The sequence below is a fragment of the Taeniopygia guttata genome, chromosome 35 (assembly GCF_048771995.1).
Source record: "Taeniopygia guttata chromosome 35, bTaeGut7.mat, whole genome shotgun sequence".
Taxonomy (NCBI): Eukaryota; Metazoa; Chordata; class Aves; order Passeriformes; family Estrildidae; genus Taeniopygia; species Taeniopygia guttata.
The window spans coordinates 1,274,163-1,302,083 of NC_133060.1; the positions used below are offsets into that span (position 1 = coordinate 1,274,163).

Consider the following 27,921-nt stretch of genomic DNA (forward strand, 5'->3'; position numbering starts at 1 on the left):
GGGGTTTAAATGGGGCTGGGGGCTTCCATTGGGGCTGGGGGCTTCAAATGGGGCTTGGGGAAGTGGGGCTGGGGGCTGAGCCAGGCCAGGCTGCAGGAGGGGTACCAGCAGCAGGTAGGAAATGGGGCTGGGGGCTTCACATGGGGCTGGGGGCTTTAAATGGGGCTGGGGGCTTGGGGAATGGAAATGGGAAATGGGGCTGGGGGCTGAGCCAGGCCAGGCTGCAGGAGGGGTACCAGCAGCAGGTACCGGGGAATTGGGGCTGGGGGCTTCAGAATGGGGCTGGGGGCTTCAAATGGGGCTGGGGGCTTCACATGGGGCTGGGGGCTTCACATGGGGCTGGGGGCTTGGGGGAATGGGGCTGGGGGCTGAGCCAGGCCGGGCTGCAGGAGGGGTACCAGCAGCAGGTACCGGGGAATTGGGGCTGGGGGCTTCAGATGGGGCTGGGGGCTTCCAATGGGGCTGGGGGCTTCAAATGGGGCTGGGGGCTTCAAATGGGGCTGGGGGCTTCACATGGGGCTGGGGGCTGAGCCAGGCCGGGCTGCAGGAGGGGTACCAGCAGCAGGTACCGGGGAATTGGGGCTGGGGGCTTCACATAGGGCTGGGGGCTTGGGGAAATGGAAATGGGAAATGGGGCTGGGGGCTGAGCCAGGCCGGGCTGCAGGAGGGGTACCAGCAGCAGGTACCGGGGAAATGGGGCTGGGGGCTTCCCATGGGGCTGGGGGCTTCAGATGGGGCTGGGGGCTTCAAATGGGGCTGGGGGCTTGGGAAAATGGAAATGGGGGCTTCAAAATGAGGCTGGGGGCTTCAGAATGGGGCTGGGGAATTGGGGAAATGGGGCTGGGGGCTTCAGAATGGGGCTGGGGGCTTCAGGGGTAATTTGGGGAGGGGGTTTCGGGGTAATTCGGGGAGGGGGTTTAATTCGGGGAGGGGGTCTCGGTGCAATTCGGGGAGGGGGTTTAATTTGGGGAGGGGGTTTCGGGGGTAATTCGGGGAGGGGGTCTCGGAGTAATTTGGGGAGGGGGTTTCAGGGGTAATTTGGGGAGGGGGTTTAATTTGAGGAGGGGGTTTCAGGGGTAACTTGGGGAGGGGGTTTAATTCGGGGAGGGGGTCTCGGTGCAATTAGGGGAGGGGGTTTCAGGGGTAATTTGAGGAGGGGGTTTCAGGGGTAACTCGGGGAGGGGGTTTAATTTGGGGAGGGGTCTCCCAGCTGCAGGCCGACCTGCGCCGCCGCCTGCGCCAGGACCCAGATTTCAGCCCCCGCCGCTTCCCCAGCGCCCACCGCGCCTTCGGGGAGCCCCTCCCCCACCGCCCGCCGACCCCTCCCCCAAAATAAACCCCGCCCCTCCCCCACCCTTCAATTTCCTCCATTTTGGGGCTTTTCCGAACTCAGTTTTGATCGTTTTTATCGATTTTTTTTCTTTATCAAAGGTGGGGGAGGGGAAATAAGCCACGCCCCCCCGCGAAGGGGGCGGGGCCACGCGGGAGGGGGAGGGGCTTAACGCGCGGCCCCTCCCCCACCCGCATAAATATTTTTGGGGGGGGGGGTTTGGGGGTCACTGTGGGGGGCGGTGGGACCCCCCCGGTGGGGGTGGGGGAGGGGCGGGAGCCCCCGGTGGGGGAGGGGGCTCAGGGCGGGGCCCGCGCGGGGGAGGGGGAGGGGCGAAGGGCCGTGGGGGAGGGGCGAGGAGGCGGCCGAGGGGCAGGAGGGGGAGGGGCGGCGCGGGGGGGGTCCCGAAGTTGAGGACGGGGGCGGGGGGAGGGCCCGGGGGGGGCTCCAGCAGCGGCAGCAGCACCTGAGGGGGGGAGGGGAGGGTGGGGGAGGGGCTCGGAGCAGGTGAGTCCGAACCCTGCCCAGGTGTGCCCCTCCCCCACCCCCATAGGTGTGTGTGCCCCTCCCCCTCTCAGGGGTGTGTGCCCCTCCCCCCATCAGCCCCTCCCCCACCCCCATAGGTGTGTGTGCCCCTCCCCCTCTCAGGGGTGTGTGCCCCTCCCCCCATCAGCCCCTCCCCCACCCCCCATCTGCCCCTCCCCTCCATCCAAGCTGCCCCTTCCCCCGCAGCTGCCCCTCCCCCACCCCCATAGGTGTGTGTGCCCCTCCCCCCAATCCCATCTGCCCCTCCCCCACCCCCCATAGGTGTGTGTGCCCCTCCCCCCCCATAGGTGTGTGTGCCCCTCCCCCACCCCCATAGGTGTGTGTGCCCCTCCCCCCCAATCCCATCTGCCCCTCCCCCACCCCATAGGTGTGTGTGCCCCTCCCCCACCCCCCATAGGTGTGTGTGCCCCTCCCCCCAATCCCATCTGCCCCTCCCCCACCCCATAGGTGTGTGTGCCCCTCCCCCCAATCCCATCTGCCCCTCCCCCACCTCCCATAGGTGTGTGTGCCCCTCCCCCCCAATCCCATCTGCCCCTCTCCCACCCCCATCTGCCCCTCCCCCCAATCCCAGGTGTGCCCCTCCCCCCCCAATCTGCCCCTCCCCCCCATCGGTGATTGTGCCCCTCCCCCACCCCCCAGCCGCCCCTCCCCCCCTCACCTGGGGGAAGCCGCCCTGGCCCTGCCCGTAGAACTCCGAGGGGGGAGGGGGCAGCTCCTGCCTCACCTGTCCGGGTGGGGGAGGGGGAGGTGGGGGAGGGGAGGGGCGTGGCCGCGTCAGCCCCGCCCCTCCCCCCGCCCGGGGGGCCCCCGCCCCTCCCCCACTCACCTGCAGCACGGGGGGGGGGTCGGGGCCGAAGGGGCCGTAGAGGAAGGGGGGAGGGGCGGGTACAGGACCCCCCCCCCCGCCCCCCCCAGCTTGGCCAGCTCCGCCCCTCCCCCCAGGCCCGGCAGCTCCAGGAAGGGGCTCTTCAGGGGGGGGAGGGGCAGCCCCGCCCCCGCCACCAGCACCGGCCTGGGGGGAGGGGCGGGGGGGGAGGGGTCAGGCGTGGGGACCCCTCCCCCACCACATACAGAGACATCAGGTGGGACCCTCCCCCCCAAATGTGCCCCTCCCCCCACAGGTGTGCCTCTCCCCCATCTGTGCCCCTCCCCCCCAAAAATGTGCCCCTCCCCCCTGGAGTGCCCCTCCCCCCATCCCCAGGTCTCCCCCTCCCCCCAAATGTGCCCCTCCCCCCAATCCTAGCTGTGCCCCTCCCCCAATTCCAGCTGTGCCCCTCCCCCACCTGTAGGGCGGCACCGTGGGGGTCTCGGGCCGGAAGCCGCCGCTGCCCTGGGGGGGCTCCATGGCGGGGGGGGGCACCTGTGGGGGTGGGGGAGGGGTGGGGGAGGGGTCAGGTCTGGCCCATGGGACCCCCCAGACCCCCCAAACCCCTCCCAAACCCCCCAAAACACCCCCAAACCCCCCAAATCCCCTCAGACCCCCCAAACTCCCCCCAAAACCCCCCAAACCCCCTCTGAACCCCCCCCCAGACACCCCAAAACACCCCCCAGACCCCCCCCAAATACCCCGAAACCCCCCCAAAATCCCCCCAGACCCCCCCAAACCCCCTCTCGGACCCCCCAAACCCCCCCCCAGCACCCCCAAAACACCCCCAGACCCCCCAAAATACCCCCCCAAAATACCCCCAGAGCCCCCAAAACACCCCCAAACCCCCCCAAACCCCCCCAAACTCCTCCCAGCCCCCCCAAATCCCCCCTGAAAGCCCCCCAAACCCCCCCAGACCCCCCAAACCCCCCCCAGAACCCCCAAATCCCCCCAGACCCCCCAAAACACCCCCAGACCCTCCCAAACCCCCCCAAACTCCCCCAGACCCCCCAAACCCCCCCCCAGAAAACCCCCAGACCCCCCAAAACCCCCCCAAAATCCCCCCAGGCCCCCCAAATCCCCCCTGAAAGCCCCCCAAACTCCCCCAGACCCCCCAAACCCCCCCCAGCCCCCCGGACCTGCCCGGCGGCTCCGTCCCCCCCCCGGCCGCTCTCGGGGGGGTCCCGGGGGGGCCCTTTGGGCTCCGGGGGTCGATTTTGGGGGGGGGCTCGGGACCCCCCCCCGGCAGCAGCTCCCAGGGCCGGGGGGCTCCGAGCTGGGGGAGGGGGAGGGAAACGGGGTGAGACCCCCCCCAAAACCCACCCCCACCCGGCGGTGACCCCAAAATCCCCATTTCTGACCCCAAAGTTCTCATTTCTGACCCCAAAATCCTCATTTCTGACCCCAAAATCCTCATTTCTGACCCCAAAATCCACATTTCTGACCCCAAAATTCTCATTTCTGACCCCAAATCCCCATTTCTGACCCAAAATCCTCATTTCTGACCCCAAAATTCTCATTTCTGACCCCAAAATCCCCATTTCTGACCCCAAAATCCTCATTTCTGACCCCAAATCCTCATTTCTGACCCCAAAATCCCCATTTCTGACCCCAAAGGTCTCATTTCTGACCCCAAATCCTCATTTCTAACCCCAAATCCCCATTTCTAACCCCAAATCCCCATTTCTCACCCCAAATCCCCGTTCCTGACCCCAAATTCCCATTTTTTACCCCAAATCCCCATTTCTCACCCCAAATCCCCATTTCTCACCCAAAATCCCCATTTCTCACCCCAAAATCCCCATTTCTGACCCCAAATCCCAATTTGTCACCCCAAAATCCCCATTTCTGACCCCAAATCCCCATTTCTGACCCCAAATCCCATTCCTGACCCCAAAATTCTCATTTCTGACCCCAAAATCCCCATCCCTGACCGAAAATCCCCATTTCTCACCCCAAACCCCCATTTCTGACCCAAAATCCCCATTTCTGACCCCAAATCCCGTTCCTGACCCCAAATCCCTGTTCCTGACCCCAAAAATCCCCGTTTATCACCGCAAATCCCCATTTCTCACCCCAAATCCTCATTTCTCACCCCAAATCCCCATTTCTCACCCCAAATCCCGTTGCTGACCCCAAATCCTTATTCCTGACCCCAAAATCCCCATTTATCACCGCAAATCCCCATTTCTCACCCAAAATCCCCATTTCTCACCCCAAATCCTCATTTCTGACCCCAAATCCCCATTTCTCACCCAAAATCCCCATTTCTGACCCCAAAATTCTCATTTCTGACCCCAAATCCCCATTTCTCACCCCAAATCCCCATTTCTGACCCCAAATCCCCATTTTTTACCCCAAATCCCCATTTTTTACCCCAAATCTCCATTTCTGACCCCAAATCCCCGTTTTTTACCCCAAATCCCCCCAAACCCCCCTGCTCACCCCCTCCCCGCTCTGGGGGTGCCGCTCCTCCTCCTCCTCCTCCTCCTCCTCCTCTCGGGGGGTCCCCTCAGGTTTGGGGGGGCCCCCCCAGGCCTCGGGGGGGTTCCGGCCCCGCTGGGAGCGTTCGGTGCCGATGGGGCCCGGGGGGGGCGCGGGGGGCGCCCCACAAACCTGGGGGGGGCAGGGAATTGGGGAGGGGGCTCAGGGCACACCTGACCCCCCCAGGGTCGGGTTTTGGGGTCCAATGTCGGGTTTTTGGGGTCCAATGTCGGGTTTTTGGGGTCCAATGTTGGGTTTTTGGGGTGCCCGAATTTGGGGAGGGGTCTCAGGGCAGGCCTGGCCCCCCCAGGTTTGGGTTTTTGGGGACCAATGTTGAATTTTTGGGGTTCAATGTTGGGTTTTTGGGGACCAATGTTGGGTTTTTGGGGTCCAATGTTGGATTTTTGGGGTTCCAACGCCAGATTTTTGGGGTCAAATGTTGAATTTTTGGGGTCCAATGTGGGATTTTTGGGGTTCAATGTTGAATTTTTGGGGTGCCCGAATTTGGGGAGGGGTCTCAGGGCACCCCTGAGCCCCCCCAGGGTCGGGTTTTGGGGTTCAATGTTGGATTTTTGGGGTTCAATGTTGGGTTTTTGGGGTCCAATGTTGAGTTTTTGGGGTCCAATGTTGAATTTTTGGGGCCCAATGTTGAATTTTTGGGGTTCCAACACCAGATTTTTGGGGTCAAATGTCAGATTTTGGGGTCCAATGCCGGATTTTTGGGGCCCAATGTCAGATTTTGGGGTCCAATGTTGAAGTTTTGAGGTCCAATGTTGAATTTTTGGGGCCCAATGTCAGATTTTGGGGTCCAATGTTGGATTTTTGGGGTCCAATGTCAGATTTTGGGGTCCAATGTTGAAGTTTTGGGGTCCAATGTTGAATTTTTAGGGCCCAATGTTGAATTTTTGGGTTCCAACACCGGATTTTGGAGTCCCAACACCGAGTTTTCGGGTTTGAATGTTGGATTTTTGGGGTCCCAACCCCCTTTTTGGGGCGCCCCGTACCTGGGGGTCCGGGCGGGGGTCCGGGCGGGGGTCCGGGCGGCGGCAGCGCGGTTGGGGGGTGTCCCGGGGGGTGTCCCGGGCGGTTTCGGGGGGCTGCAGACCCCCGTCGGGGGAGCTGCGCTGGCTGCAGACCCCCGAGTCCCCACTCAGCTCCACGCCGCTGTCGGGGGGGCTGGGCTGGGACGGGGGGGGGCACCGGTGACCACCGGGGACCCCCCCAGTATCCACCGGGACCCCCCAATATATACAGGAGACCCCCCAGTATACACCAGTATCTACCAGTTACCACCGGGGACCCCCCCCAGTATCCACCAGTATCCACTGGTATTCACCAGTGACCCCTCAGTGACCACCAGGACCCCCAATATACACCAGGGACCCCCCCAGTATCCACTGGGAACCCCCCAGTACCCCCCCCAATATATACTGGTGACCCCCCCCCCAGTGACCCCCCCCAATATACACCGGGACCCCCCAATATATACCGGGGACCCCCCCAGTATCCACCAGTACCCACCAGTATCCACCAGTGCCCCCCCAATATATAGAGGGGACCCCCCAATATATAGAGGGGACCCCCCAGTATATACAGGGGACCCCCCAATATATACAGGGGACCCCCCAGTACCCACCAGCATCCACCAGTGCCCCCCCAATATATAGAGGGGACCCCCCAATATATACAGGGGATCCACCAATATATACAGGGGACCCCCCAGTATCCACCAGTGACCACCGGGGACCCCCCAATATATACAAGAGACCCCCCAGTATACACCAGTATCTACCAGTTACCACCGGGGACCCCCCAGTATCCACTGGTATCCACCAGTGACCCCCCAGTGACCACCGGGACCCCCCAATGACCCCCCCCAGTATCCACCAGTATCCACCGGGACCCCCCAGTATATACAAGGGACCCCCCAGTGACCCCCCCAATATCCACTGGGGACCCCCCAGTATCCACCAGTATATACCAGTATACACAGGGGACCCCCCAGTATCCACTGGGATCCCCCAATATATACCTGGGACCCCCCAGTATACACCAGTATCCACCAGTGACCACCGGGACCCCCTGGGGACCCCACCAGTGCCCCCCCAACATCCCCCCAGTATCCCCCAGTCCCCCCAGTCCCCCCCAGTCCCCCCCAGTCCCTCCCAGTCCCTCCCAGTGCTCCCAGTTACCTCGGGGCTGCCGGGCTCCCCCAGTGGGGGGAGGGGCTCCATCCAGGGCTGCCCCGGGACCAGCGGCTTGGGGGGGGCACCTGGGGGGACCCCAGTAACCCCCAGTAACTCCCAGTAACCCCCCCCAGTGACCCCCCAATAACTCCCAGTAACCCCCCAGTAACCCCCAGTAAATACCAGTAACTCCCAGTAACCCCCCAGTAACCCCCAGTAACTCCCAGTTTGTCCCAGTTTGTCCCAGTTTGTCCCAGTCCCCCCCAAATCCCCTCCCAGTCCCCCCCAGTCCCCTCCCAGTTCCCTCCCAATCCCCTCCCAGTGCCCCCCAGTCCATCCCAGTCCCTCCCAGTTCCATCCCAGTTCCCTCCCAGTCCCTCCCAGTTCCATCCCAGTTCCCTCCCAGTCCCTCCCAGTTCCATCCCAGTCCCCCCCCAATCCCCTCCCAGTTCCCCCCCAAATCCCCTCCCAGTCCCCCCCAGTCCCTCCCAGTTTGTCCCAGTCCCTCCCAGTCCCCCCCAATCCCCCCCCAATCCCCTCCCAGTCCCCCCCAATCCCCTCCCAGTCCCTCCCAATCCCCTCCCAGTCCCTCCCAGTGCCCCCCAGTCCCTCCCAGTTTGTCCCAGTCCCCCCCAAATCCCCTCCCTGTCCCCCCCCAGTCCCTCCCAGTTTGTCCCAGTCCCTTACTGGTGCCCAGCTGGCTCCATACTGGGGGGCTCAGCCGCCCCTGCGCCTCCCCCGGCCCCTCCTGCCGGGGGTCCCCAAATCCCAGGGGGTCCTGGGGGGATGGGGGGGGGGGTCAGAGGGGGGGTGGGGGTGGGGGGAGCCCCCCCGGACCCCTCCCCCACCGCTCCCGCCCCTCCCCCTCACCTGGTTTTGGGGTCTCTGGCGCCGTTTGGCCAAAAACCCCCCCAGGCCCGGGCGGGGGGCGCCGGGGGGGCCCAGGGGGGGGCCCAGGGGGGGCTCCAGGGGGGCTGGGGGGAGAAAAGGGGAGAAAATTGGGGTGGGGGGCTCTGGGGGGGGGAATTGGGGGAGAAAAGGGGAGAAAATTGGGGTGGGGGGCTCTGGGGGGGGGAATTGGGGGAGAAAAGGGGAGAAAATTGGGGTGGGGGGCTCTGGGGGGGAAATTGGGGGAGAAAAGGGGAGAAAATTGGGGTGGGGGGCACGGGGGGGGGGAATTGGGGGAGAAAAGGGGAGAAAATTGGGGTGGGGGGCTCTGGGGGGAGAGAAAATGGGGGGTGGGGGGCACGGGGGGAGAAAATGGGGGAGAAAAGGGGAGAAAATTGTGGTGGGGGGCTCTGGGGGGAAATTGGGGTTGGGGGGCACGGGGGGGGGAATTTGGGGGAGAAAACGGGGGGTTATGGGGGTGGGGGGCACGGGGGGGGAATTGGGGGAGAAAAGGGGAGAAAATTGGGGTGGGGGGCTCTGGGGGGGGGAATTGGGGGTGGGGGGCACAGGGGGGAGGGGAAATTGGGGGAAAAATTGGGGAGAAAATTGGGGTGGGGGCTCTGGGGGGGAGAGAAAATTGGGGGTGGAGGGCTCTAGGGGGGGAATTGGGGGAGAAAAGGGGAAAAAATTGGGGTGGGGGGCTCGGGGGGGGTCTGTTCCTGTGGTGGGGGGGGCAGTTTTGGGGGTGTATTTTGGGGAGGGGTCCGTACTGGGGGGGTTATTTAGGGGGGGGGGTCCGTACCAGGGCTGTAATTTGGGGAGGGGTCCGTACTGGGGGTTATTTAGGGGAGGGGTCCGTACTGGGGCTGTAATTAGGGGAGGGGTCTGTACTGGGGGGATTTGGGGTTATTTAGGGGAGGGGTCCGTACTGGGGGGGGTTATTTAGGGGAGGGGTCCGTACCAGGGCTGTAATTTGGGGAGGGGTCCGTACTGGGGGGATTTGGGGTTATTTAGGGGAGGGGTCCATACTGGGGGTATAATTTGGGGAGGGGTCCGTACCTGCCGGCACCAGGGGCAGCCCCGGGGCGGGGGGGGGCAGTTTGGGGGTATAATTTGGGGAGGGGTCCGTACCTGGGGGCGCCGGGGGCAGCCCCGGGGCGGGGGGGGCAGTTTGGGGGTGTATTTATTTAGGGGAGGGGTCCATACTGGGGGGGTTTGGGGTTATTTAGGGGAGGGGGCTGTAATTTGGGGAGGGGTCCGTACCTGGGGGCGCCGGGGGCAGCCCCAGGGCGGGGGGGGCAGTTTTGGGGGGGTTATTTAGAGGAGGGGTCTGTACCGGGGGGGTTTGGGGTTATTTAGGGGAAGGGTCCATACTGGGGGGGTTTGGGGATATTTAGGGGAGGGGGCTGTAATTAGGGGAGGGGTCCGTACCTGGGGGCGCCGGGGGCAGCCCTGGGGCGGGGGTCCCGGCCTTGGCCCCCAGCCCCGCCAGGGCCCTGCGGATCCCCCCGGGGTCGCTCGGGACCACCCGGTCCAGGCGGAACACGGCCGAGGGGGGAGGGGGCAGCGCCAGCCCCGGGGGGGGGGCCCCGGAATTGGGGGGGGGGCCCGGGGGGTCCTCGCTGGTTCGGCTGGGGGGGGAGAGGGGTGGAGGGTGAGAGACCCCCAAAATCAGCCCCAAATTAATGCTGAGACCCCCGAAATCAGCCCCAAATTAGTGCCGAGACCCCCGAAATCAGCCCCAAATTCACACCGAGACACCCAAAATCGCCCCTCAAAATCTTTCCCCAAATCCCCTCTGAGACCCCCGAAATCAGCCCCAAATTAACTCTGAGACCCCCAAAATCAGCCCTAAATTAACTCTGAGACCCCCGAAATCAGCCCCAAATTAGTGCTGAGACCCCCGAAATCAGCCCCAAATCCCGTCTGAGACCCCCGAAATCACCCCAAAATCCCCCCCAAAATCCCTTTCAAATTAACTCTGAGACCCCCCCAAAACCACCCCCAAATCTGCTCCGAGACCCCCAAAATCCCCTCTGAGAGCCCCCCAAAATCCCCCCAGGACCCCCAAAATCCCCTCTGAGACCCCCAAATCCCCTCCAAAATCCCCCTAATCCCAACCAGGACCCCCAAAATCCCCCCCAAATCCCCTCTGAGACCCCCAAAATCCCTCCAAATCCCCCCCCGGACCCCCAAAATCCCCCCTTAACCCCTGCCCAGGACCCCCAAAACCACCCCAAAATCCCCCCAACCCCACCCAGAACCCCCAAAACCCCCCCAACCCCACCCAGGATCCCCAAAATCCACCCCCAGGACCCCCAAACCCCCCCCAAAATCCCCCCTAATCCCTCCCAGGACCCCCAAAATCCCCCTTAAACCCCCAAAATCCCCCCTTAACCCCTGCCCAGGACCCCCAAAATTCCCCCAACCCCACCCAGGACCCCCAAAATCCCCCCCCAGGACCCCAAAATCCCCCCCAAAATCCCCCCAACCCCACCCAGGACCCCCAAAATCCCCCCCCAAAATCCCCCCAACCCCATCCAGAACACCCAAAATCCCCCAAAATCCCCTCTGAGACCCCCAAAATCCCTCCAAATCCATCCCAGGACCCCCAAAATCCCCCTTATACCCCCAAAATCCAACCTTAACCCCTGCCCAGGACCCCCAAAATTCCCCCAACCCCATCAGGGACCCCCAAAATCCACTCCCAGGACCCCCAAAATCCCCCCCAAAACGCCCCCAACCCCACCCAGGACCCCCCAAACCCCTCCCAAAATCCCCCCAACCCCATCCAGAACCCCCAAAATCCACCCCCAGGACCCCAAAACCCCCCCAAACCCCCCCCAACCCCCTCCCAACCCACCCCCCATCCACCCAAGCCCCCCTCCCCAAATCCCCCAACCCACCCCCATCCCCCATCTCACCTGCGATTTCGGGGCGAGGGCCACCCCCTCTTGTCGCCCCCCCTCCCGCCGCGCCCCCCGCCCGCCCCGCGGCCCCCCCCGGGCTGGGGGGAGCTTTGGGGGGGGGGTCCCCCCGAGCGCCGCTGGCTGGAGAAGCTCCGCTTGGCCAGGCGGGGGCTGGGGGGGGGGGAGGGGCGCCGGCGGAATTTTGGGGAGGGGGTCCTTGAGCCGGGGGCCCCCCGGGGGCGGGGGGGTCGCGGTCGGGGGGTCCCCCCCGCCGCCCCCCCAGGTCGGAGCTCTCCGAGGCCGTTTCCCACTGGTCCGAGTTGTGCTCGGGGGAGCGGGGGGGGCGCCGGGGGGCGGCGTTTTGGGGAGGGGGCGGCGAGGAGGAGGAGGAGGAAGGCTGTGGGGGAGGGGCTGCCCGGGGGGGTGGGGCGGGGGTCTCTTGGCGCAAGCGGCGGAACCGGGGGGGTTTATCCTGCTGCTGCTGCCCCCTCCCGTGCCGCCGCCGCCGGGGGGGTCGCTCCGAGCCCCCTCCCCCACGAGAAACGGCGGGGGGTGGCTGGGAGGAAATTGTGGGTGGGGGGCTCCAGTTGGGAGCGGCGGTGACCCCCCCGCCACCCCCACGACCGCGGCGGGACGGGACCCCCCGAGGGGTGAACACGCGGCCGCGGGGGGCGCGGGGGGGCAGCCCCGGGGCGGGCGGGGGTCCCGGGGTGGGCGGGGGTCCCGGTGTTGGGGGGGGGTCTCCGCTGTCGGAGCTGTCGGAGCCGCGGAGCCGCCGCCGGGGGGGCTCCTCCTCGTACTCGGAGCCTTCGCTCCGCGCCTCCGCCGCGCCGGGGGGGGGGTCCCCGGAATTGGGGGGGGGTCCCCGGAACCCGCGGAACTCCCGCTGGGCGTGGTGGGGGTGGGGGCGGCCGCGGGTGGAGCCCCCAGACCCACCGGACCCCCCCCCCCCGCGGCCGCGCCCCCCGTAACCCCCACGGAACCCGCGGCCCCGGGCGAAGAACTCCCCCCCCCGGGGGCGCCCCCCACGCGGGACCCCCGCCCCACCCCCACCCCCACCCCCCCCGGAGTGGGGGGGGTCCCCATCCCGCCGCCGCCCCCCACGCGGGGACCCCCCCCCACCGACCCCTCCCGGGGGAGCGCCGGGGTCTTTGTGGTGGGGGGGGGCGGGTTTGGTTTTGGGGGGTTTCGGGGGGTCTTTGGTGGGTGGGGGAGGGGCGGGGGTCTCCTCGTTGGCCCCTCCCCCCACCTCGTCTTTTTGGGGGGGTTTCTTGATGGGCCCCGCCCGCCGCTGGGGGGGGGGCGCCCCCTTTTCGGGGGGCTCCTCGTGGTGGGGGTGGGGGGCGCCGCGGCGGGGGGGGGGCGCCCCCCCGGGCCGGGGTCCCCAGCGGGTCTCGGTGCGCGACCCCCCCCCACCCCCACCCCCACCGCGGGGGGGTTTGTGGGGGTCGTGGGGGGCGCGGGGGGGGCGCCGTGAGCCCCCCCCCACAACCTCCTCTTTGGGGGGACCCCCCAGCGCTGTCCCGGCGCCCCCCCCCTCCTCCTTGGGGGGTTTTTGGGGAGGGGGCGGCTTTTTGGGGGGGGGGTCCTTGAAGGAGGAGGGGGAGGGGGAGGGGGCGGCGGCGCCCGGGGGGGGCGGCGGTTCTGGGGGGGGGGTCCCGTCGGGGGCGTTTTGGGGTTCGGGGGGGCGCGGGGGGAGGGGCGCGGCCGGGGGGAGGGTCCAGGGGCGGGGGGGGGTTTTTGGGGAGGGGTCTTCGGTGGGGGGGGGTGGGAAACGGGGTAAAGGGGGGCCCCCCCCGTTCTCGAAGGGGGGGTAGGAGTAAGGGGGGGGCGCGCCGGGGTCCCGCAGGCGGATGGGGGGGGTCTCACTCCTGGGGGGGGGGGCAAAAAAAAATGGGGTTAAAAAGGAAGAAAAACCCAAAAAGGTGAAAATTCCCCCCAAAATCCCCCTCCCCACTCACCGCAGCCCCTTCTCGTCGTCGCCGGGGGGGGGTCGCAGGGCGGGGGGCAGCCCCCGGGGTTCGGGGGGGGTCGTGAAGGCCTCGCCCCCCCCCCAGGAGGGTTTGGGGTCCCCCGGGGGGGTCCCGCGGTCCCGCGGGGGGGGGCCCGGGGGGGGCTCCGAGGCGGAGCCGCCGCTGTCGGAGCGTTCCCGGGGCAGCAGGCCTGGGGGGGCACGGGGTGAGACCCCTCCCCAAATAATGGTTCTGGGGGAGACCCCCCCCCAAATATCCCCTCTGGGGGGTGAGACCTCCCAGAACCCCCCCCCAGGACCCCCCAAACCCCCCGAAACCACCTGAAACCCCCTCCCAAGCCCCCCAAACTCCACCCAGGACCCCCCAAACGCCCCCCCAGGACCCCCCAAACCCCCCGAAACCACCTGAAACCCCCTCCCAAGCTCCTCAAACCCCACCCAGGACCCCCCAAACCCCACCCAAGGCCCCCAAGCCCCCCAAACGCCCCCCAAGACCCCCCCAAACCCCACCCAGGACCCCCCCAAACCCCCCCCAGCACCCCCCAAACCCCCCGAAACCACCCGAAACCCCCTCCCAAGCCCCCCAAACCCCACCCAGGATCCCCAAAACCCCCCCAGGACCCCCCAAACCCCACCCAGGACCCCCCCAAACCCCCCCAGGACCCCCCAAACCCCCCCCAATCCCCCCAAACCCCACCCAGGACCCCCCAAACCCCCCCCCAATCCCCCCAAACCCCACCCAGGACCCCCAAAACCCCCCCAGGACCCCCCAAACCCCCCCAAACCCCTCCCAGGACCCCTCCAAGCCCCTCAGGATGCCCCTGAGCCCCCCTGGACCCCCTTAACTCTCCCCAGGAGCCCCCAAACCCCCCAGGACCACCCCAAACCCCACCCAGGACCCCCCCAAGCCCCCCAAACGCCCCCCAGGACCCCTCCTCACCCGAGGGGTGCACGCCGGGGGGGTAGAAGTCCAGGTGGGGGGCTCGGGGGGGCAGCAGCCGGGGGTCCACGTAGGGCGGCAGCATCACCCAGCGGGGGTCGAAGCCCAACTGGGGCAGGGCCGGGGGTCTCCCCAGAGCCCCGAACAATTTGGGGGGCCCGGGGGGGGCCTGGGGGGCGGCGGCGGGGCCGGGGGCAGGCGGGGGGACCCCCGCCCCCAAAGCCCCCAGAGGTTGGGGGGCGGTTTGGGGGGTCGGGGGGGGCCCGTGGTGCTGCCACTGCTGCTGCTGCTGCTGCTGCTGCTTGAGGAGCTGCTCCTGGGGAGGGGGCGCGGCGTGAGACCCCCGAAATGGGGATGTGGGGTGAGACCCCCGAACCGGGACCCCCAAACTGGGACCCCCGGATTGGGGGCATGGGGTGAGACCCCCAAACTGGGACCCCCGAATTGGGACCCTGAAATTGGGGGCACGGGGTGAGACCCCCGAACTGGGACCCCCTAACTGGGATCCCCAAACTGAGACCCCCAAACTGGGACCCCCGGATTGGGATCCCCAAATTGGGGGTGCGGGGTGAGACCCCCAAACTGGGACCCCCGGATTGGGGCACAGCCTGACACCCCCAAACTGGGACCCCCAAACTGGGATCCCCAAACTGGGACCCCGAAATTGGGGGCGCGGGGTGAGACCCCCAAACTGGGATCCCCAAACTGGGACCCTTGAATTGGGACCCCCGGATTGGGGATGTGGGGTGAGACCCCCGAATTAGGACCCCAAATATGGGGGCGTGGAATGAGACCCCCAAACTGGAACCCCCAAATTGGGGATGTGGGGTGAGACCCCCAAACTGGGACCCCCAAAATTAGGGGTGCGGGGTGAGACCCCCAAACCGGGACTCCCAAACTGGGACCCCGAATTGGGACCACTGGATTGGGGATGTGGGGTGAGACCCCCAAACCGAGACCCCTAAATTGGGACCCCCGAAATTGGAGGCACGGGGTGAGACCCCAGAATTGGGACCCCAAATTGTGACCCCAAATTGGGACCCCCGGATTGGGGGCGCGGGGTGAGACCCCCGAACTGAGACCCCCAAACTGGGACCCCCAAATTGGGAGCCCCAAAACTGGGACCCCCAAATTGGGACCCCCCGAATTGGGGGCGCGGGGTGAGACCCCCGAACTGAGACCCCCAAATTGGGACCCCCCGAATTGGGGGCGCAGGGTGAGACCCCCGAATTGGGACCCCCAAATTTGGGGCGCGGGATGAGACCCCCGAACTGAGACCCCCGAATTGTGACCCCCAAATTGGGACCCCCGAAATTGGGGGCGCAGGGTGAGACCCCCGGATTGGGACCCCCAAATTGGGACCCCAAATTGGGACCCCCGGATTGGGGGCGTGGGGTGAGACCCCCGAACTGGGACCCCCAAACTAGGACCCCGAATTGGGACCCCCAAATTGGGGGCGCAGGGTGAGACCCCTGAACTGAGACCCCCAAACCGGGACCCCAAATTGGGGATGTGGGGTGAGACCCCCAAACTGGGACCCCCAAATTGGGGCACAGCCTGAGACCCCTGCCCAGAGACCCCCAAATTGGGACCCCCAAATTGGGGGCGTGGGGTGAGACCCCCGAACAGGGACCCCCAAACTGGGATCCCCAGACTGGGACCCCAAAACTGGGACCCCCAAATTGGGACCCCCGAAATTGGGCGCGCGGTGAGACCCCCGAACTGAGACCCCCAAATTGGGACCCTGAATTGGGACCCCGGGATTGGGGGCGTGGGGTGAGACCCCCGAATTGGGACCCCCAAATTAGGACCCCCGAATTGGGACCCCCGGATTGGGACCCCCGAATTGGGACCCCCGGATTGGGGGCATGGGGTGAGACCCCCGAACCAGGACCCCAAATTGGGACCCCCGAATTGGGGGCGCGGGGTGAGACCCCCAAACTGGGACCCCCAGATTGGAGATATGGGGTGAGACCCCCAAATTGGGACCCCAAATTGAGACCCCCAAATTGGGGGCACAGCCTGAGACCCCCAAACTGGGACCCCAATTCCCCATCCCCCTCCCCAATCCCCCATCCCCCTCCCCAGTTCCGCAGCCCCCTCCCCAATTCCGCAGCCCCCTCCCCAATTCCCCAGCCCCCTCCCCAATTCCACAGCCCCCTCCCCATTTCCCATCCCCCTCCCCAGTTCCGCAGCCCCCTCCCCAATTCCGCAGCCCCCCCCCAATTCCCCATCCCCCTCCCTATTTCCCCATCCCCCTCCCCATTCCCCATCCCCCTCCCCAATTCCGCAGCCCCCTCCCCAATTCCCCATCCCCCTCCCCAATTCCGCAGCCCCCTCCCCAATTCCCATCCCCCTCCCCATTCCCCATCCCCCTCCCCAATCCCCCATCCCCCTCCCCAATTCCCATCCCCCTCCCCAATTCCCCAGCCCCCTCCCCAATTCCCCATCCCCCTCCCCAATCCCCCAGCCCCCTCCCCAATCCCCCATCCCCCTCCCCAATTCCGCAGCCCCCTCCCCAATTTCCCACCTGCTGCTGCCGCTGGAATCGGGGGGGCAGCGATTTCTGGAATTTGGGGTACGCGGGGGGCTGGGCCGGGGGGGGCTGCCGGGGGGGCGCCGCCCCTCCCCCGTCGCTTTTGGGGTCCCCCTTGGGGGGCGCGGCCGGGGGGGCCGGGGGGGGCTCCTCGGGGGGCTCGGGGGGCGCCTCCGGCCCCGCTGCTTCTGTTTGGGGGGGAATTCGGGGGGTCAGGGGGGGTTCTGTGCCCCCCGGCTCGATGGGAGAGCACCCCCAGACCCAAATCCACCCCCAGACCCAAATCCACACCCCAGAACCCCCCAGATCTCCCCCAAATCCCCCCAGACCCCCAAAATCTCCCCAAAATCCCCCCCAACCCCCCCGCAAAACCCCACCCACAGCCCCAGGTGCACACCCAGACCCCCGAATCCCCCCCAAACCGCCCCAAAATTCCCCCCAAATGCCCCCAGATCTTCCCTAAATCACCCCAAATCCCCCCCAAACCCCCCCCAAATCCCCTCAAATGCCCCCCAAATTCCCTCAAAACCCCCCCAAATCCCCCTCAAATCTCCCCCAGACCCCCCAAATCCCCCCCAAATCTCCCCCAAACCCGCTGAAACCGCTCCAAATCCCCTCTAAATCCCCCCCAAACTCCCCCATATCCCCCCAAATCCCCTCATATCCTCCCCAAATCCCCCTCAAATCCCCCCAAATCCCCTCGAACCCCCCCAAATCCCCCTCAAATCCCCCCAAAATCTCCCCCAAATCCCCACCTGCAGCCCCAGGTGCACCCCCAGACCCCCAAATCCCCCCCAGAGCCCCAAACGCCCCCCAAAACCCCACCCACAGCCCCAGGTGCGCACCCAGACCCCCAAATCCCCCCCAAATCCCACCCAGATCCCCCAAATCCTGCCCAAACCGCCCCAAAATTCCCCCCAAACGCCCCCAGATCTTCCCTAAATCACCCCAAATCCCCCACAAGCCCCCCCCAAAACCCCTCAAATTCCCCCAAATCCCCTCAAAACCCCCCCAAACCCCCCCCAGACCCCCTAAATCTCCCCCAAATCCCCTCAAACACACCCAAATCCCCCTCAAATCCCCCCAAATCCCCTCAAAACCCCCCCAAGTCCCCCCCAAATCCCCCTCAAATCCCCCCAAATCCCCTCAAAACCCCCCCAAATCCCCCTCAAATCCCCCCAAATCCCCCCCAAACCCCCCAAATCCCCACCAAATCCCCTCAAATCTCCCCAAATTCCCTCAAAACCCCCCCATATTCCCCCAAATCCCCCCCAAATCTCCCCCAAACCCGCTGAAAACCCTCCAAATCCCCCCCAGACCCCCCCAAATCCCTTCCAAACCCCCCCAGACCCCCCAAATCCCCACCAAATCTCCCCCAAATCCCCCTCAAACCCCCCCAAATCCCCCCAAATCCCCCCCAAACCCCCTCAAATCTCCCCCAATTCCCCTCAAAACCCCCCCAAGCCCCCCCCGACCCCCTCAAATCCCCACCAAATCTCCCCCAAACCCCCCCCAAATCTCCCCCAAACCCCCCGAAACCCCTCCAAATCCCCACTAAATCCCTCCCAACCCCCCCCAAATCACCCTCAAAACCCCCCATATCCCCCCCAGATCCCTCCCAAACCCCCCCCAGACCCCCCAAATCCCCTCAAACCCCCCCAAGCCCCTCAAACCCCCCCAAATCCCCCTCAAATCTCCCCAAATCCCCCCCAAACCCCCCAAATCCCCAACCCCACCTCCTCCCCCTCCGCTCTCCTCCTCCTCCCGCTTCTCCGCCGCCTCCGTGCCGAGCTCGGGGGTCCCGGGCGCCGCTTCGGGGGGTCCCGGGGGGTTCTCGGTGGGGCCGGGGGGCTGCAGCGGTGTCGGGGGGGTGGCGGCGGCCGGGGGGCGGCGGTCGGGGGGGACCCCGAAACGCTCGTCCAGGCGCTTGAGCTTCTCGGCGCAGGCGGCGCGGCGCTGCTCGGCCATGCGGCGCTCCTCGGCCTCGCGGCGGCGGCGCGCCCGCGCCACGGCCTGCGACAGCTCGGCGCAGCTCTGCCGGCGGCGGCGGCGCCACGCCTCGTCCTCGTCCTGCGGGGAATTACCTGTGTGACACACCTGTGTGACACACCTGAGTGACACCTGACACCTGAGCTAATGGCACCACCCACGGCACGCCTCATCCTCATCCTGTGACAAATTACCTGTGTGACACACCTGTGTGACACACCTGAGGGACACACCTGGGCACACCTGTGTGACACCTGTGTGACACACCTGGGCACACCTGGGCACACACCTGTGTGATACCGGGTACACCTGAGTGACACCTGAGCTAACGGCACCGCCCGCGCCACGGCCTGCGACAGCTCGGCACAGCTCTGCCGGCGGCGGCGGCGCCACGCCTCGTCCTCGTCCTGCAGGTAAATCACCTGTGTGACACACCTGTGACACACCTGGGCACACCTGTGTGACACCTGAGTGACACCTGAGTGACACCTGAGCTAACGGCACCGCCCGCGCCACGGCCTGCGACAGCTCGGCGCAGCTCTGCCGGCGGCGGCGGTGCCACGCCTCGTCCTCGTCCTGTGGGGAATTACCTGTATGACACACCTGTGACACACCTGTGACACACCTGTGTGATACTGGGCACACCTCAGCTAACGGCACCACCTGCCGGTGCCACGCCTCGTCCTACAGGGAAATACCTGAGTGACACACCTGTGTGACACACCTGGGCACACCTGAGTGACACATCTGGGCACATCTAGGACACCTGTGTGACACCTACAGACACCTGAGGGACACACCTGGGCACACCTGTGTGACACACCTGGGACACCTGTGTAACACACCTGGGCACACCTGTGTAACACCTGTGTGACACACCTGGGGACACCTGAGTGACACACCTGAGTGACACCTGTGTGACACACCTGTGTGACACCCGAGTGACACCTGAGCTAACGGCACCGCCTGCCGGTGCGACGCCTTGTCCTATAGGGAAATTCCTGAGTGACACACCTGTGTGACACCTATGGACACTTGTGTAACACCTGTGTGACACACCTTGGACACCTGACACCTAAGGATGCCTGTGTGACGCACCTGGCCACACCTGTATCACACCTGTACTCACCTGTATCACTCCTGTACCCACCTGTACACACCTGCATCACACCTGTACCCAACCAGAACCATACCTGAACACACCTGTATCACACCTATACCCACCTGTATCACACCTGAGCACACCTGAGCACACCTGTACTCACCTGTATTGCACCTGAGCACACCTGTACCACACCTGGGCACACCTATGCCCACCTGTATCACACCTGTACCCCCCTGGGCACACCTGTATCACACCTGTGCACAGCTGTATCACACCTGTACCCCCCTGTATCACACCTGTACCCACCTGGGCACACCTGGGCACACCTGTATCACACCTGAGTGACACACCTGGTCACACCTGTACACACCTGTACCCACCTGTATCACACCTGTACCCACCTGTATCACACCTGTATCACACCTGTACTGGCACACCTGGGCTCACCTGTATCACACCTGTACACACCTGTATCACACCTGTACCCACCTGTATCACACCTGTACCACCCCACCTGGGCACACCTGTGCCGCACTCACCGGGAGCTCGTTGGGCGTGGCCCAGCTGCCGCGGTTGGGGGGCGGGGGCGGGGGCGGGGCCCGGGCGGGCGGGGCCGGGGGGGGCGGCGGCTCCTTGGGCCCCTCGGGGGCGGCTTTTTGGGGAGGGGGCTCCTCCTTCGGGGGGGGCGGCGCCTCGGGAGGGGCCGGGGGCTCCTTCTCCTTCCTGGGGGGGCACAAAACGAGGGGGGGGTTAGAGGTGGGGGGTAAATTTTGGGGGGATTTCCCCCGTTTTTGTTGTTTTTTTAATAAATTTGGGGAGGGGTCTCACCCCTCATCATCATCCTCGTCTTCCTCCCGCCCGTCCTCCTCGTCGCTGAATTTCAGCTTTTCGCTGTAATCCACCTCCTCGTGGGCTCCTGGCGGGGGGGGAAATGTGGGTGGGGGTCCCACGGCGCCCCCCGAGCCCCCCAAAGCCCCCCCAAAGCCCCCCGAGACCCCCCGAGACCCCCGAACCTGCCCAGCCCTCGTCGTTCTCCTGGTCCAGCTCGTCGAACTCCCGCAGCTCGTCCTGGCGCAGAACCGGGGGGCGCGAGGGTGGGGACCCCCCCCTGGGCGGGGCCGGCGCCCCACGGGGACCCCCCGGCCGTGGGAATCTGTGGGGAGGGGGCGGCGGTGTTGGGGGGCGGGAGGGGAGACCCCCGAAAAACCTCACGAGGGGTTTTGGGGGGGAATTTGGGGAGGGGGTGGGAGGGAGCGGGGAGGGGGATTTGGGGGTTTTGGGGGTTTTTGGGGGGGGGTCTTGAGGGGAATTGGGGGGGTTGGGGGGGATTTGGGGTGTCAGGGGTGGGATTTGGGGTGTCGGGGTGGGATTTGGGGTCTCAGGGGTGGGATTTGGGGGGTTGGGGTGGGATTTGGGGTGTCAGGGAAGAAGATTTGGGGTGCTGGGGCGCTTTGGGGTGTCAGGCAGGAGGATTTGGGATTTTGGGTGGGATTCGGGGTGCTGGGCAGGAGAATTCGGGGCACCAGGGAGGATTTGAGGTGCCAGGAGGATTTGGGGTGTCAGGTAGGAGAATTTGGGGTGCCGGGGGGATTTGGGGTGTCGGGCAGGAGGAGAATTTGGGGTTTTGGGTGAAATTTGGGGTGTCAGGCAGGAGGAGAATTCGGGGTGCCGGGGGGATTTGGGGTGCCAGACAGGAGGATTTGGGGTTTTGGGTGGGATTTGGGGTGTCAGGTAGGATTTGGGGTGTCAGGAGGATTTGGGGTGCCGGGCAGGAGAATTTGGGGTGCAGGGGAGGAGAATTCGGGGTGCCGGGGGGATTTGGGGTGCTGGGCAGGAGGATTCGGGGTGCCGGGTGGGATTTGGGGTTTTGGGTGGAATTTGGGGTGCCAGGGGTATTTGGGGTGTCAGGAGGATTTGGGGTGTCAGGCAGGAGGATTTGGGGTTTTGGGTGGAATTCGGGGTGTCAGGAGGATTTGGGGTGTCAGGAGGATTTGGAGTTTTGGGTGGAATTTGGGGTGTCGGGGGTATTTGGGGTGTCAGGTAGGAGAATTCGGGGTGCCAGGAGGATTTGGGGTGCCAGGGGTATTTGGGGTGTCAGGCAGGAGGAGAATTCGGGGTGCCGGGCAGGAGAATTTGGGGTGCCGGGGGTATTTGGGGTGTCAGGTAGCAGGATTCGGGGTGCCGGGGGGGATTTTGGGGACCCCCACTCACCTCTGCTGCGCGTCGGGGCCGCGGAAGGGCCCGTAGGGCGGCGGGAAGGGCAGGTACGGGGGGTACATCTGCGTGGGGGGAGGAGCGACACCCCAAAATCAGCGGGAGCCCCCCCTCCCCCCCCACGTGGGATTTTGGGGAGGTTTTGGGGATTTTGGGGAGGGGGGATACTCACGAAGGGCGGCATCACCCCCCGGTACGGGGGAAAATGGGGGGGCCCGGGGGGGCTCCCCCCAACTCGGCCGGCGGCTCCTCGGCCCCGCGCCCCTCCCGCCAGCTGCCGCCTGCGGGGGGCACGGGGTCATCCTGGGGGGCTCGGGGGGGTCTGGGGGGGTCTGGGGGGGTTCTGGGGGTCTCTGGGAGGGGGTTCCAGGGGGGTCTGGGGGTCTCTGGAGGGGTCAGGGGGGCTTCTGTGGGTCTCTGGGGGCATACTGGGGGTCTCTGGGGGAGTCTGGGGAGGGTCTGGGGGTCTCTGGGGGCATTCTGGGGGGTCTCTGAGGGGGGTTCTGGGGGTCTCTGAGGGTCTCTGGGGGGGTTTCAGGGGGGTCTGGGGCGTTCTGGGGGGTCTCCAGGAGGGTCTGGGGGGGTCCTGGGGGTGTTCTGGGGGGTCTGGGGGCATTCTGGGGGTCTCTGGGGGGGTTCCGGGGGCCTCTGGGGGGGTCTGGGGGTGTTCTGGGGGTCTCTGGGGGGGTTCTGGGGGTCTTTGGGGGGGTTCTGGGGGTCTCTGTGGGGGCCTGGGGGTCTCTGGGGGGGTTCTGGGGGTCTCTAGGGGAGTTCCAGGGGTCTCTGGAGGGGTCTGGGGGCGTTCTGGGGTGTCTCTGGGGGGTTCCAGAGGGGTCTGGGGGGGTCGTGGGGGTCTCTGGGGGCGTACTGGGGGTCTCTGGGGGGGTTCCAGGAGGGTCTGGGGGTCTCTGGAGAGGTCAGGGGGGCTTCTGGGGGTCTCTGGGGGGTCTCCAGGAGGGTCTGGGGGGGTCCTGGGGGTGTTCTGGGGGCCTCTGGGGGGGGTTCCAGGGGGGTCTGGGGGGGGTTCCAGGGGGGTCTGGGGGGCTCAGGGGGTCTCTGGGGGGGTTCCAGGAGGGTCTGGGGGGCTTCTGGGGGTCTCTGGTGGGGTCTGAGGGGGTTCTGGGGGTCTCTGGAGGGGTCAGGGGGGCTTCTGGGGGTCTCTGGGGGGGTTGTGGGGGTCTCTGAGGGTGTTCTGGGGGTCTCTGGGGGATCTCCAGGAGGGTCTTGGGGGGTTCTGGGGGTCTCTGGGGGTCTCTGGGGGGGGGTCTGAGGGGGTTCTGGGGGTCTCTGGAGGGGTCAGGGGGGCTTCTGGGGGTCTCTGGGGGGTTCTGGGGGTCTCTGGGGGATCTCCAGGAGGGTCTAGGAGGGTCCTGGGGGTGTTCTAGGGGTCTCTGGGGGGGTTCTGGGGGCCTCTGGTGGGGTCTGGGGGTCTCTGGAGGGGTCAGGGGGGCTTCTGGGGGTCTCTGGGGGGGTTCCAGGGGCCTCTGGGGGGGTCCCAGAGGGGTCAAGGATTTCCTGGGGGGGTCTCAGGGGGTCCCAGGGGTGTCCTGGGGGGTCCCAGGTGTGTCATGGAGGGTCCCAGGGGTGTCCTGGGGGTTCCAGGGGGGTCCCAGGGGTGTCCTGACGTGAGACTGAAGACCCCCATGATGGGTGGGGGGGGTCTGGGGCAGATTTTGGGGGGTCCCAGGGGTTTTGGGGGGTCCCAGGGGTTTTGGGGGGGGGGGGTCCGTGGCAGGTTTTGGGGGGGTCCGGGGCAGGTTTTGGGGGGGTCCATGGCAGGTTTTGGGGGGGTCTGGGGCAGGTTTTGGGGGGGTCTGGGGCAGGTTTTGGGGGGTCCCAGGGGTTTTGGGGGGTCCCAGGGGTTTTGGGGTGTCCCAGGGATTTTGGGGGGGGGTCTGGGGCAGATTTTGGGGGGGTCCGTGGCAGGTTTTGGGGGGTCCCAGGGGTTTTGGGGGGGGTCCCAGGGATTTTGGGGGGTCCCAGGGGTTTTGGGGGGGTCCAGGGATGGTTTTGGGGGGTCCCAGGGGTTTTGGGGGGGTCACTCACCGTGGGGGCGGGGGCTCGGTGCGCGCCCACCCGACGCGTCGGCAGCGCCCCCCCGCTCGCGGCCGCCCCTCCCCCGCTCGGCGGCCGCCCCCAAACTGGGGAACTCCTCCCGTGAGAACCGGCCCGGGAGGGGGGGCGCTCTGGCACCTGGGGGGCACCCCAAAATCAGGGCGGGGGGCACAGAGATCCCCAAAGCCCAATGAGCACCCCAAAACCCGGGGTGGGGGGCACAGACCCCAGTGAGCGCCCCCCAAACTGGGGAACTCCTCCCGTGAGAACCGGCCCGGGAGGGGGGGCGCTCTGGCACCTGGGGGGCACCCCAAAATCAGGGGGGGTCACAGGGATCCCCAAAACCCAGTGAGCACCCCAAAATCGGGGTGGGGGGCACAGGAATCCCCAAACCTCAATGAGCACCCCAAAACTGGAGTGGGGGCACAGGGATCCCCAAAATCAGGGTGGGGGGCACAGGGATCCCCAAAATCGGGGTGGTGGGCACAGGGGATCCCCAAAACTGGAGTGGGGGGCACAGGGATCCCCAAAATCGGGGTGGTGGGCACAGGGGATCCCCAAAACTGGAGTGGGGGGCACAGGGATCCCCAAAATCGGGGGGGGGGGGCACAGGGATCCTCAAAACCCAGCGAGCACCCCAAAACTGGAGTGGGGGGGAACAGGGGATCCCCAAAATCGGGGTGGGGGGCACACAACTCCCCAAACCTCAATGAGCACCCCAAAATCAGGGTGGGGGGCACAGGGATCCCCAAAACCCAGTTGAGCACCCCAAAACTGGAGTGGGGGGCACAGGGATCCCCAAAATCGGGGTGGGGGGCACAGGGGATCCCCGAAACTCAGGGTGGGGGGCACAGGGATCCCCAAACCTCAATGAGCACCCCAAAATCAGGGTGGGGGGCACAGGGATCCCCAAAACCCAGTGAGCACCCCATAACTGGAGTGGGGGGCACAGGGGATCCCCAAAATTGGGGTGGGGGGCACAGAACTCCCCAAACCCCAGTTGAGCACCCCAAAACTGGAGTGGGGGGGCACAGGGATCCCCGAAACTCAGGGTGGGGGGCACAGGGATCCCCAAACCTCAATGAGCACCCCAAAACTGGAGTGGGGGGGCACAGGGATCCCCGAAACTCAGGGTGGGGGGCACAGGGATCCCCAAACCTCAATGAGCACCCCAAAACTGGAGTGAGGGGGCACAGGGATCCCCAAAATCGGGGTGGGGGGCACAGGGATCCCCAAACCCCAGTTGAGCACCCCAAAACCGGAGTGGGGGGCTCCCCAAACCCCAGGTGAGCACCCCAAAAACGGGGTAGGGGGGCTCCCCAAAGCCTGGGTGAGGGGTCAGGGGGAGCCCCCGATGTTTGGGGGGGGGTCGTGGGGTGGGGGGGTCCCCCCAAAATCTCACCATCGGCGGGGGAACCGCTGGCCTGCGCCCAGGACTTTGCCGCGCTTGGCGGCGGTGGGGGGTTCTGCGGGGAGAATTTGGGGAGGGGTCAGCAGGGGGAGGAGGGGGTTGGGGGGAGCGGGAGGGGCGGGCGGGGGTCTCACCCACCTCGGGGGTCCCGGGGGTCCGCGTCCCCCCGGTGGCGCTCGCAGGCGGCTGCGAATCCGGCGGTGACGGCGACGGCGGCGGCGGAGGGGCGGAGGGCTCGGAACTGGGGGGGGTGGGGGGCAGCCGGTTTTGGGGAGGGGTCCCGAGACCCCCGGCTGACCCCCACACACCCCCCAAGACCCCCAGTATTGGGTCTGGGGTCTCCATCAATCCCCTGAGACCCCCAGGAGCCCCCCAGTAATGGGGGTTCTGGACACTCCGCCCCGTTCTGGGGGACCTCAAATTCCCCCCACCGGTGTCCCCGAAGCCCCCTCCCCAATTTCAGAGGGGTCAGGGGGTCACTCTGACCATCCCAAGCCCCCTCCCCAATTTCACTGGGGTCAGGGGGTCACTCTGCCCACCCCAAGCCCCTTCCCCACCCATTTGGGGGGTCACTGCCCACCCCAAACCCCCTCCCCAATTTCAGTGGGGTCACTCTGCCCACCCCAAGCCCCCTCCCCATTCTCAGTGGGGTCACTCTGCCCACCCCAAGCCCCCTCCCCAGTTTCAAGGAGGTCACTCTGCCCACCCCAAGCCCCCTCCCCATTCTCAGTGGGGTCACTCTGCCCACCCCAAGCCCCCTCCCCAATTTCAATGGGTTCGCTCTGCCCACCCCAAGCCCCTTCCCCACCCATTTGGGGGGTCACTGCCCACCCCAAGCCCCCTCCCCAATTTCAAGGAGGTCACTCTGCCCACCCCAAGCCCCCTCCCCAATTTCAGTGGGGTCACTCTGCCCACCCCAAGCCCCCTCCCCAATTTCAATGGGGTCACTCTGCCCACCCCAAGCCCCTTCCCCACCCATTTGGGAGGGTCACTGCCCACCCCAAGCCCCCTCCCCAATTTCAATGGGTTCGCACTGCCCACCCCAAGCCCCTTCCCCACCCATTTGGGGGGTCACTGCCCACCCCAAGCCCCCTCCCCACCCATTTGGGGGGTCACTGCCCACCCCAAGCCCCGTCCCCATTCTCAGTGGGGTCACTCTGCCCACTCCAAGCCCCCTCCCCATTTTCAGTGGGGTCAGGGGGTCACTCTGACCACCCCAAGCCCCCTCCCCACCCATTTTGGGGCTCACTGCCCACCCCAAGCCCCCTCCCCATTCTCAGTGGGGTCACTCTGCCCACCCCAAGCCCCCTCCCCAATTTCAGTGGGGTCACTCTGACCACCCCAAGCCCCCTCCCCATTCTCAGTGGGGTCACTCTGCCCACCACAAGCCCCCTCCCCATTCTCAGTGGGTTCGCTCTGCCCACCCCAAGCCCCCTCCCCAATTTCAAGGAGGTCACTCTGCCCACCCCAAGCCCCCTCCCCACCCATTTGGGGGGTCACTGCCCACTCCAAGCCCCCTCCCCTTTCTCAGGTCCATCCCACTGCCCACCCCAAGCCCCCTCCCCATTCTCAGTGGGGTCACTCTGCCCACCCCAAGCCCCCTCCCCACCCATTTGGGGGGTCACTGCCCACCCCAAGCCCCCTCCCCACCCATTTGGGGGGTCACTGCCCACCCCAAACCCCCTCCCCAACCCCGGGGGTCTCGGGGGGTCACTCCAGCTGCCCCACCCGAGGTTCCCCCACGCCCCCCGAGGTTCCCCAGTGCCCCCCCATTTTTGGGGAGGGGTCCCACCTGCGGGGGTCCTGGGGGTCGCTGCGGCTGGCCCATCCCGAGCCGTCGCGGGGCACCAGGGCCACGTTGGGGTCGTTGCCTTTGTTCTCGGCCTTCAGGCTGGGCAGGTGGGCGGGGGGCGGCATCCGCCGGGTGGGCACCTTGCCCAGGCTCTGCAGCCCATGGCGGGGGGCGCCTGGGGTGGGGGGCACGGCAGGGACGGGGTCACCCCCCTGTCATGGGCTGGGACCCCCAAACTGCCCCTGGGACCCCCAAACTGCCCCTGAGACCCCCAAACTGCCCCTGAGACCCCCAAACTGCCCCTGGGACCCCCGAACTGCCCCTGAGACCCCCAAACTGCCCCTGAGACCCCCGAACTGCCCCTGAGACCCCCAAACTGCCCCTGGGACCCCCAAACTGCCCCTGAGACCCCCAAACTGCCCCTGAGACCCCCAAGGTCAATGGGACCCCCAAACTGCCCCTGAGACCCCAAACTGCCCCTGAGACCCCCAAACTGCCCCTGGGACCCCCAAACTGCCCCTGAGACCCCCAAACTGCCCCTGGGACCCCCAAGGTCAATGGGACCCCCAAACTGCCCCTGAGACCCCCAAGGTCAATGGGACCCCCAAACTGCCCCTGGGACCCCCAAACTGCCCCTGAGACCCCCAAGGTCAATGGGACCCCCAAACTGCCCCTGAGACCCCCAAGGTCAATGGGACC

The 27,921-nt window shown here is 66.4% G+C and overlaps 2 protein-coding genes across 2 annotated transcripts in view; one reads left to right on the top strand and one right to left on the bottom strand.

Moving 5' to 3' along the window:
* BAG6 (BAG cochaperone 6) overlaps positions 1-1,392 on the top strand; it is a 28,817-nt gene extending 27,425 nt beyond the window's left edge. The window contains 1 exon segment of the mRNA XM_072921016.1: positions 1,211-1,392. Coding sequence (XP_072777117.1) covers positions 1,211-1,336 — 126 coding nt within the window. The 3' untranslated portion in view covers positions 1,337-1,392.
* Positions 1,390-27,391, bottom strand: PRRC2A (proline rich coiled-coil 2A). The gene is made up of 23 exons (XM_072921037.1): positions 27,223-27,391; positions 25,569-25,671; positions 25,422-25,485; positions 24,011-24,157; positions 22,137-22,245; positions 21,962-22,029; positions 20,764-20,903; positions 20,579-20,666; positions 20,290-20,473; positions 18,393-18,726; positions 16,651-16,844; positions 14,121-14,436; positions 13,170-13,371; positions 11,224-13,079; positions 9,731-9,930; positions 8,099-8,189; positions 7,418-7,497; positions 6,230-6,406; positions 5,187-5,357; positions 3,160-3,236; positions 2,703-2,888; positions 2,535-2,600; positions 1,390-1,796 (listed from the first exon to the last, which is right to left on the bottom strand). Exons 1-22 carry the CDS (start codon positions 27,256-27,258, stop codon positions 2,597-2,599), a joined length of 4,827 nt encoding a protein of 1,608 aa, XP_072777138.1. The 5' UTR covers positions 27,259-27,391; the 3' UTR covers positions 1,390-1,796; positions 2,535-2,596.
* Between the last annotated feature and the right edge of the window lie 530 nt (positions 27,392-27,921).